Source organism: Phyllobates terribilis, unplaced genomic scaffold, assembly GCF_046119375.1.
Source record: "Phyllobates terribilis strain yellow unplaced genomic scaffold, ASM4611937v1 Scaffold_1__5_contigs__length_1240528914, whole genome shotgun sequence".
Taxonomy (NCBI): domain Eukaryota; kingdom Metazoa; phylum Chordata; class Amphibia; order Anura; family Dendrobatidae; genus Phyllobates; species Phyllobates terribilis.
In genome coordinates, this window is record NW_027362761.1 from 582,159,496 (window position 1) to 582,175,368 (window position 15,873).

Here is a 15,873-nt window from a genome sequence, read left to right on the forward strand (position 1 = left end):
CGCAGGCGCAGAGAATACAGTGAGGTGGATTCTGGGAGAACTCTGCGATGGTTACCCAGGTGACAGGCAGTGGGCGGAGCTGTGGCTGTGCACTTCCGGGTTAGGGGCACACGTGTGCTGAGGGGTCAGCCGGCGAGTCGTGCGAGCGATGCGGTGTCACTACGAGGTGCTCGGGGTCCGCAGGGACTGTACGGACGATGACCTGAAGAGGGCGTACAGGAAGCTGGCGCTGCGGTGGCATCCGGGTGAGGCGCTCTTAAAGGGGCACTCCACTACTCAGTGCTGGTGTCATTATTTATAAGGTTCATTTCCCCAATAAATAATGAAATGCTCCCAGAAGTCGAGCTCCTCCCACCTGCACCTGCTGACGCGATGGTCACCTCTGGTGCCGGCCATGTTGGTGTCAGGTGACGCGTCCGGCACTTTTCTGACGTTATTGGTGGCATTTGTGTCAATCATTGCAGCAGGGGAGGGGCTTAGCATAGAGGGACACTCTTGGATACGCCCACTGGACACTTGAGACTTCATTTGCATACAGGAGGGAGAGGGGTTTTCAATGATGGCTGCCCCTGGGTCTGTCCTGCTGACAAGTTCCCTTTAACCCTTTCCTTAAATCCTCTGCACCTGTCTGGTGCTGGCTTAGGAGCGCTGCTGTTTAACCCCTAAGTGTCACTGTCCATCACTGCCATAGACATGTAAGCGGTGATCTCAGCGGTTGTTTTGTGACACACTTCCCATAGACGTCCGTGCAGGTCGCCCCCCGACACACTTTCCATAGACGTCCGTGCAGGTCGCCCCCCGACACACTTCCCATAGACGTCCGTGCAGGTCGCCCCCCCGACACACTTCCCATAGACATCCGTGCAGGTCGCCCCCCGACACACTTCCTATAGACATCCGTGCAGGTCGCCCCCCGACACACTTCCCATAGACGTCCAGAAGTGGCGTCGCACGGGCCAATCCTGGTGTTCTGTGGCAAATGCTGGAGGCGCTACCAGGAGACGTGGAGGGGGCCGTAGGAGGGCAACAACCCAGCAGCAGGACCGCTACCTCCGCCTTTGTGCAAGGAGGAACAGGAGGAGCACTGCCAGAGCCCTGCAAAATGACCTCCAGCAGGCCACAAATGTGCATGTGTCTGCACAAACGGTTAGAAACCGACTCCATGAGGGTGGTATGAGGGCCCGACGTCCACAGATGGGGGTTGTGCTCACAGCCCAACACCGTGCAGGACGCTTGGCATTTGCCACAGAACACCAGGATTGGCAAAGTCGCCACTGGCGCCCTTTGCTCTTCACAGATGAAAGCAGGTTCACACTGAGCACATGTGACAGACGTGACAGAGTCTGGAGACGCCGTGGAGAGCGATCTGCTGCCTGCAACATCCTTCAGCATGACTGGTTTGGCAGTGGGTCAGTAATGGTGTGGGGTGGCATTTCTTTGGAGGGCCGCACAGCTCTTCATGTGCTCGTCAGAGATAGCCTGACTGCCATTAGGTACCGAGATGAGATCCTCAGACCCCTTGTGACACCATATGCTGGTGCGGTTGGCCCTGGGTTCCTCCTAATGCAGGACAGTGCCAGACCTCATGTGGCTGGAGTGTGTCAGCAGTTCCTGCAAGATGAAGGCATTGAAGCTGTGGACTGGCCGCCCATTCCCCAGACCTGAATCTGATTGAGCACATCTGGGACATCATGTCTCGCTCCATCCACCAACGTCACGTTGCCCCACAGACTGTCCAGGAGTTGGCGGATGCTTTAGTCCAGGTCTGGGAGGAGATCCCACAGGGACATCCGCAACCTCATCAGGAGCATGCCCAGGCGTTGTAGGGAGGTCATACAGGCACGTGGAGGCCACACAATACTGAGCCTCATCAGGAGCATGCCCAGGCGTTGTAGGGAGGTCATACAGGCACGTGGAGGCCACACACAATACTCAGCCTCATCAGGAGTATGCCCAGGCGTTGTAGGGAGGTCATACAGGCACGTGGAGGCCACACAATACTGAGCCTCATCAGGAGCATGCCCAGGCGTTGTAGGGAGGTCATACAGGCACGTGGAGGCCACACACAATACTCAGCCTCATCAGGAGCATGCCCAGGCGTTGTAGGGAGGTCATACAGGCACGTGGAGGCCACACACAATACTGAGCCTCATCAGGAGCATGCCCAGGCGTTGTAGGGAGGTCACACAGGCACGTGGAGGCCACACACAATACTCAGCCTCATCAGGAGCATGCCCAGGCGTTGTAGGGAGGTCATACAGGCACGTGGAGGCCACACACAATACTCAGCCTCATCAGGAGCATGCCCAGGCGTTGTTGGGAGGTCATACAGGCACGTGGAGGCCACACACAATACTCTGCCTCATCAGGAGCATGCCCAGGCGTTGTAGGGAGGTCATACAGGCACGTGGAGGCCACACACAATACTGAGCCTCATCAGGAGCATGCCCAGGCGTTGTAGGGAGGTCATACAGGCACGTGGAGGCCACACACAATACTCTGCCTCATCAGGAGCATGCCCAGGCGTTGTAGGGAGGTCATACAGGCACGTGGAGGCCACACACAATACTCAGCCTCATCAGGAGCATGCCCAGGCGTTGTTGGGAGGTCATACAGGCACGTGGAGGCCACACACAATACTGAGCCTCATCAGGAGCATGCCCAGGCGTTGTAGGGAGGTCATACAGGCACGTGGAGGCCACACACAATACTGAGCCTCATCAGGAGCATGCCCAGGCGTTGTAGGGAGGTCATACAGGCACGTGGAGGCCACACACAATACTGAGCCTCATTTTGACTTGTTTTAAGGACATTACATCAAAGTTGGATCAGCCTGTAGTGTGTTTTTCCACTTTAATTTTGGGGGTGACTCCAAATCCAGGCCTCCATTGGTTAAAAAATGTGATTTCCATTGATGATTTTTGTGTGACTTTGTTGTCAGCACATTCAACTTTCTACAGAACAAAGTATTCAATGAGAAGATTTCATTCATTCAGATCTAGGATGGGTTATTTCAGTGTTCCCTTTATTTTTTTGAGCAGTGTATATATATATGTATGTGTCATCGTTCTGAGCTCGATCTCCGTCTCTTACAGATAAAAATTTGGACACTGCGGAGGAGGCGGCAGAACAGTTCAAGTTGATCCAAGCGGCCTACGATGTGATCAGTGACCCCCAGGAGCGCGCCTGGTACGTGCTGTGTGGGATCTGCACACCCACATCATTGTGGTCTCCGCATAAAGGCATCCGTCCAGTTCTGGTGTTTATTCTATAGTTTTTATATGGTAAAGTAGGAAAAACGTCTATTAAAGGGGCGGTCCAGGACTCGTAGATTGATGAGGGGGTCCGACACCAACTCCCCCCACTGATCAGCTGTGTGCAGCCCCCGCTCTGTCTGGATCCCATTCACTTTATCTAGAGATCTCACCGCTGTCCTTTTGTGTCCCATCTTCTTCCCCAGGTACGATAATCACAGAGACGCGCTGCTGAAAGGTGGTGTGGACGGCGAGTACCAGGACGACAGCTTGGACCTGGTCCAGTATTTCACCGTCACCTGTTACTCCGGTTATGGAGATGATAACAAGGTAACGACCGGGGATTTGGGGAAAGATGGAGACGACTCCTTAATGAATCCCAGGTTGCAGCTCAATGATGGAGGCGTAAAACTTGCGTTTATTTTGTGCAAAAAAAAATATTTGTAAAGAATTAAACATTTTGCACCATTTGGCTTTTTCGCTTCCCCAATGAGTTCACTAAGAATCCATCAGTGAGCTCATAAAAGCCAAACTCTGCAATGTTTTTAATGAAAACCAATTGTAAAGTTATTTTTTTTTAGCCCAAAATACAAGATTTTAAGTAAATATTAAAAGATGCACTAAAGGGTCAGTAAATTAATGCTGCACGTTTCATCCTACATCTAGAGACGTAGCCTTCACCAACAGTGACTCCTTTATCCTGCGTGTTATTAGCCTATATTCACATGTAGCAGTTTTGCAGCGTTTTTTCCTGCCAGCGCTGTGTGAACACAGCCTTATTGTGTAAGATGCAGCTTGTGCTGGATGTGACACTCGATTTCCTATTATTATCTCACGCTCTTTTGTTTTAGGGCTTCTACGCCGTCTACAGACACATCTTTGACCTGATTGTCAAGGAAGAAATGGAAAATAAGATAAACGATGAAGGAGAGCAATACCCAGCGTTTGGAGACTCTCAGAGCGACTATGACACGGTACGAGATACACCGTACACTGCGGCCCGTCTGCCTCCCGAGATGTGGAGCAGGAAAAAACGCCAACGAGTCACCCCATAATGTGAACGCAACCATGGCCAAAAGTGCTTGCACCCTTAAAATTGTGCCAGAAAGCGAAGTATTTCTCCCAGAAAAATTATAGCAATTCCACATGTTTTGCTATACTCATGTTTATTTCCTTTGTGTGTATTGCAACAAGACAAAAAATAGAGAAAAAAGGCAAATTGGACATAATTTTACACAAAACCCCAAAAATGGCCCGGGCACAATTGTTGGCACCTTTCCAAAATTGTGGGTAAACAATTTTATTTCAAGCATGTGATGCTTTTTCACACTCACCTGTGGCAAGTAACAGGTGTGGGCAATATGAAAATCACACCTGAAACTAGATAAAAAGGGGTGAAGTTGACTCAATCTTTGCATTCTGTGTCTGTGTGAGCCAGACTAAGCATGGAGAACAGAAAGAGGAGAAGAGAACTGTCTGAGGACTTGAGAACCAAAATTGTTGAAAAATATCAACAATCTCAAGGTTACAAGTCCATGTCCTGAGATCTTGATGTTCCTTTGTCCACGGTGCGCAACATCATCAAGAAGTTTACAACCCATGGCACTGTAGCTAATCTCCCTGGACGTGGACGGCAGAGAAAAATTAATGGAAGGTTACATTGCAGGATAGTCTGGATGGTGGATAACCAGCGCCAATCAAGTTCCAAAGAAATTCAAGCTGTCCTGTAATCTCAGGGTACATCAGTGTCAGCACAAACTATCCATCGACATGTGAATGAAATGAATCGCTATGGCAGGAGACCCAGGAGGACCCCACTGCTGACACAGACATAAAAAAACTAGACTGCAATTTGCCAAAATATACACAAGCAAGCCAAAATCCTTCTGGGAAAGTGTCTTGTGGACAGATGAGACCAAGATAGAGATTTTTTTCTAAAGAACATCATTCTACTGTTTACGGAAAATGGAATGAGGCGTACAAAGAAAAGAACACAGTACCTACAGTCAAATATGGTGGAGGTTCAAAGATGTTTAGACTGGATGGCCTTGACTGTGTGCAAGGCATCATGAAATCTGAAGATTACCTAAGGATTTTGGGTCGCAATGTAGTGTCCAGTGTCAGAAAGCTGGGTTTGCGTCATAGGTCTTCCAGCAGGACAATGGCCCTAAACATACTTCAAGAAGCCCCCAGAAGTGGATGGAAACAAAGTGCTGGAGAGATGTGAACTGGCAACAATGAGTTCAGATCTAAATCCCATTGATCACCTGTGGAGAGATCTTACAATTGTTGTTGGGAGAAGACGTCTTCACATATGAGAGACCTGGAGCAGATTGTAAGAAGAGTCCAAGATTCCAGCTGAGGAGGAAGAAGCTGATGGTTATAGGAAGCGATTGACTGCAGTTATTTATTCCAAAGATGTGCACCCAAATATTAAGTTGATGGGACAACAATTTTGTCTGGACCATTTTTGGAGTTTTGTGTGAAATTATGTCCAATTTGCTTTTTTATTTCTCTGTTTTTTTTTTGTGTTGTTCCAATACACACAGAGGAAATAAAAGTATATAGCAAAACATGTGGAATTGTGATAATTATCTGGGAGAAATACTTCATTTTCTGGAACAATTTCAAGGGCGCCAACACTTTTGGCCATGACTGTAGGTGTGAATGTGAGCCCATATGTTTTCATTCATGTAATCTGGTAGTAGAATGAAAACCAGCCAATCTGATGGTAATTATTTTTGCTTCCCTGTCCGCCATCCTGTATTGTTGGGTTGTTACACTCACTCCTTGCTGTTTTGCTCCTGTCGGTGTCCGCAGGTGGTGCACCCGTTCTACGCCCACTGGCAGAGCTTCTGTACGGCGAAGAACTTTGCCTGGAAAGAAGAGTACGACACCAGGCAGGCCTCCAACCGCTGGGAGAAGAGAGCCATGGAGAAGGAGAACAAGAAGACGCGGGATAAGGCGCGACGAGAGCGCAACGAGCTGGTTCGGGAGCTGGTGGCCTTCGTCAGGAAAAGGGACAAGAGAGTCCATGCCCACCGGAAACTGGTGGAGGAGCAGAACGCCGAGAAGGCCAAGAAGGTGGAAGAGATGCGAAGGCAGCAGAAGATACAGAACGCAAAGTAAGTCGGGTGAGAAGGGGGTAATGGAGGCGAGCAACTCACAATCATAACAGTTCTGCCAGTGTACATGTAAAGGGTTATTGCCATGATGCCCATCACTTCATAATGGGTGGGGTCCAAACTTAGGGAGCCCTGTAAATGAAGGGACACATAAGCCACTTTTAGTCCTGTTCCGCTCGCCCATGGATTATCACACAGGTCCAATGCTGGGACATGAGTTTACTCTAGCGGCAAAGGAAAAGTCTGATGGCAGAATAGGTATTTATAATTGTATAATGTACTGTTCCTTTAAGCGTTGGACTTCAGGCGCTCATATAAGTGCTGGGTATTACAGGCTGGCCGGGCAGTACAAGGAGCAGAGCTGGGTGGCCACGTCCGAGCTGGAGAAAGCGCTGCAGCAGATGGAGGCGCAGTACGACAAGGAGTTTGGAGACGGCTCGGAGGACGAAGAAGAGGAAACTGAAGAACAGCAGAACGGTGAGTATCACAGCACTGCAGCTGGAGGGTCCGTCCCAAGAAATAAGGGGGTGATTAATCAAAACCAGAGGCCCTCCGGAGAAGGCAGGACTTACCGAACAAGGGCCCCATATAATATTATCCGCGTTTTATACTTTACTCCATTCTCTTTCCCTCCTGCAGGACGAGGCAGCGATGATGACGATGAAGAAGAGTTACTGTACGACGATCTTTACTGCCCGGCGTGTGATAAAGTGTGCCAGTCTGAAAAAGCGTGAGTATATCCCTGACTAGCGCACTCACCATCAGTCACCATATCCAGGCCCCTCGCTGCTAGGGTCAGCCAATATCACCCCCTGATCATGGCAGCGCTAATGGAGAGACCTCTTCTAATTTACAGCTGACGGTTGCCGGTGACGGCACGGACACAGCGGACTTTAATATGAATCCTGCAAATCTTTTTCCCTATTTTTTGGAGAAAAGGATTTATAAAATATTGGGGGTGAGAAATGTTATATATAGCAGCTGTAGAATAGCAGAAGGTTAATAGCGCCCAGTGTGCGGTGCCCCCGTAGGTTGTCATTCTTTGCCTGTGTATGCCGCCCGTGTATGTAACGCCCGTGTGTATGCGGCCCCTGTATGTAACGCCCATGTTTATGCCGCCCGTGTATGTAACGCCCATGTTTATGCCGCCCGTGTATGTAACGCCCGTGTGTATGCGGCCCCTGTATGTAATGCCCGTGTGTATGCGGCCCCTGTATGTAATGCCCGTGTGTATGCGGCCCCTGTATGTAACGCCCGTGTGTATGCCGCCCGTGTATGTAACGCCCATGTGTATGCCGCCCGTGTATGTAACGCCCGTGTGTATGCGGCCCCTGTATGTAACGCCCGTGTGTATGCGGCCCCTGTATGTAACGCCCGTGTGTATGCGGCCCCTGTATGTAACGCCCGTGTGTATGCGGCCCCTGTATGTAACGCCCATGTGTATGCGGCCCCTGTATGTAACGCCCATGTGTATGCGGCCACTGTATGTAACGCCCGTGTGTATGCGGCCCCTGTATGTAACGCCCATGTGTACGCCGCCCGAGGGTGTGTACGCCGCCCGAGGGTGTGTACGCCGCCCCTGTGTGTAACGCCGCCCCCGTGTGCAACGCCCGTGTGGTTTTCCTGTCTGTAAATCATTCATATTTTGCTTTCGATGGACCAGAATGAGAAATCATGAGAAATCTAAGAAGCATCGGGAGATGGTCACCCTCCTGCGGCAGCAGCTGGAGGTGGAGGAGGAAGAGTTCAGCACGTCCGTGGGAGAAGAAAGCAGTGCGGTGGACGGGGAAGACGCAATTGTCTCCAAGGAAGACGAGGAGGAACTAGAGGAAACCCCAAAACCCAAGTAACTACGCATATTACACATGGGGAAAATGGGTCCAAAAGTCTGTGCCCTGGTACCATCAGGGTATCACCTATACACTGCATAGGTGACAATTGTTTGTTCTATGGTGGTCTCACAGTAGGACCCCCTCAATCCTCATGGTTATCATCCATTAAGCATGGGGTCCCGCGTCCTTTGTTTTAAATAGAGCTCACTGCAGCTCCATTCACAGTCTGTGGGACTGATGAATATAGACACATACATCGCTCAGTCCTTCTCTGAATACCCTCTACTACTGCTCAATGTAAATGGGGACCCCTAATATCAGTAATCTATGGGGGCTTCCTGGTCATGCCCTGACTGCCTGTCACGCAAGGTGTGGGAAAGACTAAGTGTAACACGAAGGGAAGAGGGGAAGGGAGCCCAGACACTAGGGAAAGGGGAAGTGGAGACCTCCTAGTCTGATATATCACCCTGTCTCCCCTAAAGATCCTATATTGGTTCCTCACCAATTGCCACATAGAAACCTAAGCCCTGTATCTTCCTAAAGCTTGGTCCTGGGTAGGGAAGGGGGGGGGGGTGAGCACTTGTTAGTCCCCGCTAAAAACGAAAGACAACAAGGGAGACAAACACAGGGGAAAGTAGCTTAGCTTGAGCCGACTTCAGAGAGATTACACCAAACGTCCTCCTAGCACCACAGAGGAAGTAAACAGTCTGCAATAGCTCCAAGCCTTCACAAGGGTCATGTGAATATCACCGGCACCTCCCTGTAGCAAACAAAGTATTTAAACACCCAGGCCCTGGTTGTCAATCAGCAGGAGGGAGGTAGCCGCTGGGTCCTAGAGTGAGACAGATCTAAGAAGGTGTCGGTAATGCCAAAGGAAGACATCTTCTGCAACCAACTGCAGGTTGACTGTCTGTCACATCTGACATACCGGTGACACTGCCCTTGCAGTCATCACTTGGTCAATGGATAGGCGGTGACCTTTAATTCTGCCTGCCTGGTGTCGTCACTGGGGGGAGCTCGCTGCAAATACCTATGGGGGCGGGGGTTTGTTTTGTTTTTTTCACTTTAATGCCCCCCAAAAAAATTTGCAATTGGGTTTCATTACAAATGTTGCTCTATTTAAGTCCAGAGTCTGTAGAAGGGATAAAAAGGGGCAACATTTTTAATAAATCCCAACTGCAAAAAATGTTTTTGTTTTTTTTTTAACCCAAAATACATGTATTTAAGAAAAGCAAAATCTCCTGAAAAGTGAATTGGAGCAGTGTAAATGTGTAATACGTTATTGGTGATTGTCCGCAGTCGTTGCTGGGGATGTCTCTCCTGGGCCGGCCTGGTGGTCCGTAATCGCTCTGGAGGCCGCCATGCTGCACTGATGGGATGCTTTTATTTCTGGGTATCACTATATTAATATTTACAATTCTCTTTATAGGCTTAGTAAAAAGCAAAAGAAGAAGAAGCAAAAATCTTCCAAGGTATTTATCATCCTGAATAGCACCACGTGTTATATACTTGTCGTCCCCCCCGGGCTATTCGGTGTGTAAGCGACAAGAGAACCTTTTCTTAAAGGGAACCTGTCATCTTATTCCTGCTGCCCAAACCACAAGCGGCATCAGTCCGAGCCCGGTGCACCGCTGAAGCTCAGTGTATTTCTACTCTGAAACACACTGGTGTTTCGGAGAAAACAAAAAAATTGGAAGATCCGGTCAGGGAAACGTAGCTGGGGACTAGACTACTCCGGTGACTCCCACCACCACTAGGCCGGCTCTTCCCAGAGGCGATTGTCAGGTCTCTCCCAATTTGGATCCAGCCTTGACTCTTCTTTAAGGCCGCCCTTAATCGGGAATGAGCGTTTCTAGGAACACTCGTTATTGGCCTGTCTGAACAGGGTGCCAATCACCCGATGTAAGATCAAAAGCGCTCACCCATCCAGTGAAATTACTTTTAAACTTTCTTTAAAAAAATAAAAATAAAAAAAATCGTTGTTCTCGGCGGCACATCATCCTGTGTAAATAGGATGTGTGCTGTCGAGAACAATGACGGTCTACACGCACAGAACTGTCATATTAACGATCGTTCTGTGCACTTACAATTGAGGTCAGCCGGTCTAAAAAAGGCTATTAAACGTCAGCAAACGTGGCTGATTGACAGTCGTTTTGTGGCCACTTCAGGAATCTCAGTCACTTTGCTGGCATCAGGAAACCCTTCAGGTTTTGTGACAAATTTGCGCAAAAAAAAAGAAAGAAAAAAATGCGATAAATCTGCAACGTGTGTACGGGCCCTAAAGGTTAACTGCCTGGACTCCCGACGGACACATTGTAACAGACCATCAGGACAGAGGAGGGAGCTTTGCTGCTGGTGTATTCCGCTCAGAGGATTGTCCTGACTATGTACAACTGTAGCAAATTCTCAGCTGTGAGAAATACAAAACGCAGTGTATAGAAAACGCTGAAGATAATGCCGTACACTCCCCTTTCATTAATTTTAATGTTTCTTTTTTTGCTACCAGCCATCTGATGACAGCTTTATGGTGGAGGGTGATAAAGAAACGACTCCAGCAGCCGAACCCAAAATGGATGAAGCAGAGCTTAACGGCGCAACAGACCAACAAGAAGACCCCGTACCAGACACGGACAACACAGGAGCAGCCGAAACACCGGCCGATGAGGGGAAACCGTAAGTCTCCCCATCCTCTTTGTGTAGCTAGATGATGAGAGGGGTTGTCCAACTGCAAAAAACCCACAATTACCTGTGATTTGTAGAAGATCCCAGCAGGAAGTGTTTAACTACTTGTGGACCACCCAGCCACTGTAAACGTCCGGCCGCTCCGCACCCCGCTCTGCACTGACCTTCTAAGGCCGCTCCGCACGCCGCTCTGCACTGACCTTCTAAGGCCGCTCCGCACGCCGCTCTGCACTGACCTTCTAAGGCCGCTCCGCACGCCGCTCTGCACTGACCTTCTAAGGCCGCTCCGCACGCCGCTCTGCACTGACCTTCTAAGGCCGCTCCGCACGCCGCTCTGCACTGACCTTCTAAGGCCGCTCCGCACGCCGCTCTGCACTGACCTTCTAAGGCCGCTCCGCACGCCGCTCTGCACTGACCTTCTAAGGCCGCTCCGCACGCCACTCTGCACTGACCTTCTAAGGCCGCTCCGCACGCCGCTCTGCACTGACCTTCTAAGGCCGCTCCGCACGCCGCTCTGCACTGACCTTCTAAGGCCGCTCCGCACGCCGCTCTGCACTGACCTTCTAAGGCCGCTCTGCACTGACCTTCTAAGGCCGCTCCGCACGCCGCTCTGCACTGACCTTCTAAGGCCGCTCCGCACGCCGCTCTGCACTGACCTTCTAAGGCCGCTCCGCACGCCGCTCTGCACTGACCTTCTAAGGCCGCTCTGCACTGACCTTCTAAGGCCGCTCCGCACGCCGCTCTGTACTGACCTTCTAAGGCCGCTCCGCACGCCGCTCTGCACTGACCTTCTAAAGCCGCTCCGCACGCCGCTCTGCACTGACCTTCTAAGGCCGCTCCGCACGCCGCTCTGCACTGACCTTCTTAGGCCGCTCCGCATGCCGCTCTGCACTGACCTTCTAAGGCCGCTCTGCACTGACCTTCTAAGGCCGCTCTGCACTGACCTTCTAAGGCCGCTCTGCACTGACCTTCTAAGGCCGCTCTGCACTGACCTTCTAAGGCCGCTCTGCACTGACCTTCTAAGGCCGCTCTGCACTGACCTTCTAAGGCCGCTCTGCACTGACCTTCTAAGGCCGCTCTGCACTGACCTTCTAAGGCCGCTCTGCACTGACCTTCTAAGGCCGCTCTGCACTGACCTTCTAAGGCCGCTCTGCACTGACCTTCTAAGGCCGCTCTGCACTGACCTTCTAAGGCCGCTCTGCACTGACCTTCTAAGGCCGCTCTGCACTGACCTTCTAAGGCCGCTCTGCACTGACCTTCTAAGGCCGCTCTGCACTGACCTTCTAAGGCCGCTCTGCACTGACCTTCTAAGGCCGCTCTGCACTGACCTTCTAAGGCCGCTCTGCACTGACCTTCTAAGGCCGCTCTGCACTGACCTTCTAAGGCCGCTCTGCACTGACCTTCTAGTTGGGGTTGTTAAACTGCTAAGACCCCCACTATTACCTGTCATTTGTAGAAGATCCCAGCAGGAGGTGTTTAACTACTTGTGGACCGTCCAGAGACTGTAAGCGTCCGGCTGGTCCACACTTTACTCTGCACTGACATTCTAAAATATCAGTTCTGTGTAAACAGCTGGCACGAGATCATACAGCTGTCAGACACAGCCAGACTCCCCAAAGAGAAGAGAAATATGGTTTATTACCACATAAAAGATGGGACCAGCACTTGTGTATGTAGATTAGGGGGCACAGACTCTGCGGTCATGTGATCACCAGGTGTAAGGAGGGAGCTGCTGAATGTCCCCTGTAACTGGGGCTAATATACCAGGATTAGTTACAGGGGAAATCTGCAGTAAAAAGAATTGTATTATTATGTTGAAATGGCCCCAAAGGTCTTTTTAAGACCTTATAGGGGACACAGTGTGTAAAATACTACTCACATGTCAATAACAGGGTGAATGAACATAGTTTTCTAAGCTAGACACTCCCCACCCCCCCATTAGTCCGGTCGTTGCTGCCGGCATCTTTTGATTGCTCCTGTACAATTGATTTTTTTTTTTTTTTAATTTCTTACAGAACCACAAAACTGAAGGGAAAGAAGGCGAAAGACTTAAAGAAAGCAGCCAAGGTGGCTACCGCACAGGAGAACCCAGAGCAGGTAACGAGGGGTCTTATGGGTGGACTGCGGCACTGGAGCCCTGTAATAAGCTTGTATGTGGCACATATGTTATAGGTTTCTCATGGGGGGGTTATTCACAGGTGGGAGTTTCAGGCAGTGTTTACACTACTTGGACTTGACCACCCTCTTAATGTAAACCTGCATGTAGCAGCGAGCAGGGATATTATAAATGGTGAAGAATAGAAAGTATTTTGGAGACTTGCAAAACTTTTGATTTGGTGATTTAACTTTTAAAGTGTCTCCGTAAAGGGGAAAACGCACCAAAAAGTAAATCTGCTGCCGTCCCTTTAATAAGGCGACTTTTTCTTCTCTTCCCAGCAGACAGAACTATCCCTAAAGTGCAACACCTGCGGGACCGACTTTTCCACTCGCAATAAACTCTTTACCCACCTGAAGAACACGGGACACGCTCTCACCGTCACTAACCCCCCCACACACGCCGCAGCCCCCAAATCTAAGAAGGAAAAACGGAAAAATAAATGACCCAATGTGGGGGAACAGAGAGACGGACTGACGACTGCAGAGCCGAGGGACCAGCGCAGGAATGCGGGACCGGCCACACTCGCTAACGCATGGGATCTGACCGCTAGTGAGGACTACACTCCCCATCATCATAAACACGGGGAGTCCCATCAGGATTGTCAGACGCCCTGTGTGCCCGGAGGAGCGCTTGTTTGCTGAAGTCTACATACCGCTGTATAATTGTTGCTGGGTCATTCTCACACAAAGCGGCGCATGGAAAATTTTTGGGGTTATTCACCTTTTTGAGGATGTGTTTTTTTTTTTTTTTTTTTTTTTACTTAATGTATTTGGGGAAAATAAAATCATTTTTGCAATTGGGTTCCAGTAAAAATGTTGCACTGTTTGCATCCTACAGCATCTGTGATGCACTCTGCAGAATGAGTTAACTGAAAAACATTCAGTGAGCTCGTTATTGCGGGGGGGGGGGGGTTCATAGCTCTTTGATCTTTTTTTTTTTTCTCTGAGCTCCTTTTAGCTGATTTATGACCACCGATCACATTAAAGCTGCGTATACATCGACACAAAGAGTCTGTAATAGCAAAACTGTGCAAATTTTTTAATACAACCCAATTGCAAAAATGATTTTTAATCCTAAATACATGCATTTAAGTAAAAAAAAAAAAAATATGTATAATTCCTTTTTTTAATGCATTTTTATTTTTTTTTGCTAAAATATTTAATTTGGCAAAGGGGTTGACTTAAGGAAAAAGCAAAGTATCGAATCGGGATACGGTATGGCTGCAAATTTATTATGCGGTGAGCGCTGGTGAAGTTTTGGCTTGTCTGGTTGTTTCCTGTCAAAAGTTTTAGGAGTACCGCTGTATTATGGAGCGCCATATGGCGGCACATAAAACCCTGAGGCCTTAACCTAAGGAGAGATTCACAGTTTCTTTGTCACTCTCCTTAGTTACTTGTGCATTATGTGATCAGCCCATTGATTTTAATGGGAGCCCCTGCGGAGATCTAATATTATGTGGGATGTCCGGGCGAAAGGAAACATTTTCTATCACCTTGAAAACCTTTAGTCTCCTTCCCAAAACCAATTTTTATTTATTTTTTTTTTTATTTTATTATTTTTTATAGTCCCATCAAATCCGAAAAAAAAAAATAACACAATTTTGCAATAAATTCTCGTTTTAAAAAATATATTTAATTATTTAGGTCTGCAGCTCCTGTGCAGACCTATGTGTCCCCACGGTAACAGACTACAAACAAACCCTCTGTGTAGTCTGATCCTGCAGTCAAATTTCCTGGTCTGCATAGAAGCTGAAAACCTAAAAAAACAGGTAGGTGATTTTTTAATCCAGACCTAATGCATCGTTGCTTAATCTCTGATTTTAGATGCATCGGGACCCCCCCCCAAAAAATTGGGTTGAAAAAAAATGGACATGCCCTTTAAGTATCAGTGAGTGTCACGTGATCTGTTTGATCACTGAGGTCAGATTTAATCAGCATGAGCCACTTAATTTACTCATTCATGGAGGGTTTTTAAAGGGGTTCTCCCTCCACAATTACCAACGTGAATCACCTGCTTGGGGATTAGATACTTTCCCTTTAATTCGATATTTACATGTACATGTATTAGGATTACTGGCGAAGCATCAATCTCGGCTCTGCTGCGTCTGCGCGCCCGGCTCTGCTGCATCTGTCTGCCAATAATCCTGTCGGATTTACGCCTTGGAGATGAAGTCTCAGCTGTCGTCTTAATATTAAGAAGTGCTAAAAGGCTTATTGATGGCCTAGCGGGAAAAAGTTCATGGATATTTCACTCCCGATCCCAGGATTAATGTGTCACTTACTATCCCTAGGAGCTGCAGATGAGGATTTCATTGCTCAGACTTAAAGGAGAGTGTCAGCCCAAACTGGCGGTGTAAATGAAGCACGCTGCCTTGTAGAGGATAGAGTCGCTTTTAAAAATATCACTTTTAGTGATCTAATCGCTAAATATAGTAATTGGGCTGCTCAGTGCACCCTAGGTGTGGCCAAGAGGCTCAGTGCACCTTTCTGCCCACTGGTTTTTGCATGTCTCCACCTCCCTTATTCATGATGGACAGCACCAGCCTGAGCTCTCTCCAAGCAAGCGAGTCAGTGCTGTCAATCACCAGTGAAGGAAGCGGAGCATGCAGAAACCAGTGCGCCCAGCTTCTTGGCTACACCCAGGGTGCCCCGAGCGTTAAGCATCAGTTTCTGCAGAACAGAGGCAGCGATTAGATCATTAAATATGCGATATCCCTCTGTATACTGTCAGATTGGACTTGACACACTCCCTTTAAGATCTCCACATTTCCTGTGCGTCCATCTCTTCTGTCAAGTTCATGTATTTCTGCAGTTTTTCCACTA

At 48.9% G+C, this 15,873-nt stretch overlaps 1 protein-coding gene across 2 annotated transcripts; it reads left to right on the forward strand.

Moving 5' to 3' along the window:
- Positions 1-51: 51 nt before the first annotated feature.
- Positions 52-15,873, forward strand: DNAJC21 (DnaJ heat shock protein family (Hsp40) member C21). Of its 2 annotated transcripts, none has more exons than XM_073681571.1 (12): positions 52-245; positions 3,096-3,189; positions 3,461-3,584; positions 4,106-4,228; positions 6,075-6,379; positions 6,714-6,856; positions 7,019-7,109; positions 8,043-8,225; positions 9,641-9,683; positions 10,718-10,884; positions 12,909-12,990; positions 13,330-15,873. In XM_073681571.1, the coding sequence occupies exons 1-12, from the start codon at positions 149-151 to the stop codon at positions 13,492-13,494; spliced, it is 1,617 nt and encodes a 538-aa protein (XP_073537672.1). In that variant the 5' UTR covers positions 52-148; the 3' UTR covers positions 13,495-15,873. The 2 variants fall into 2 exon arrangements, with proteins under 2 accessions (XP_073537672.1, XP_073537675.1); XM_073681574.1 differs by having other exon boundaries at positions 13,333-15,873.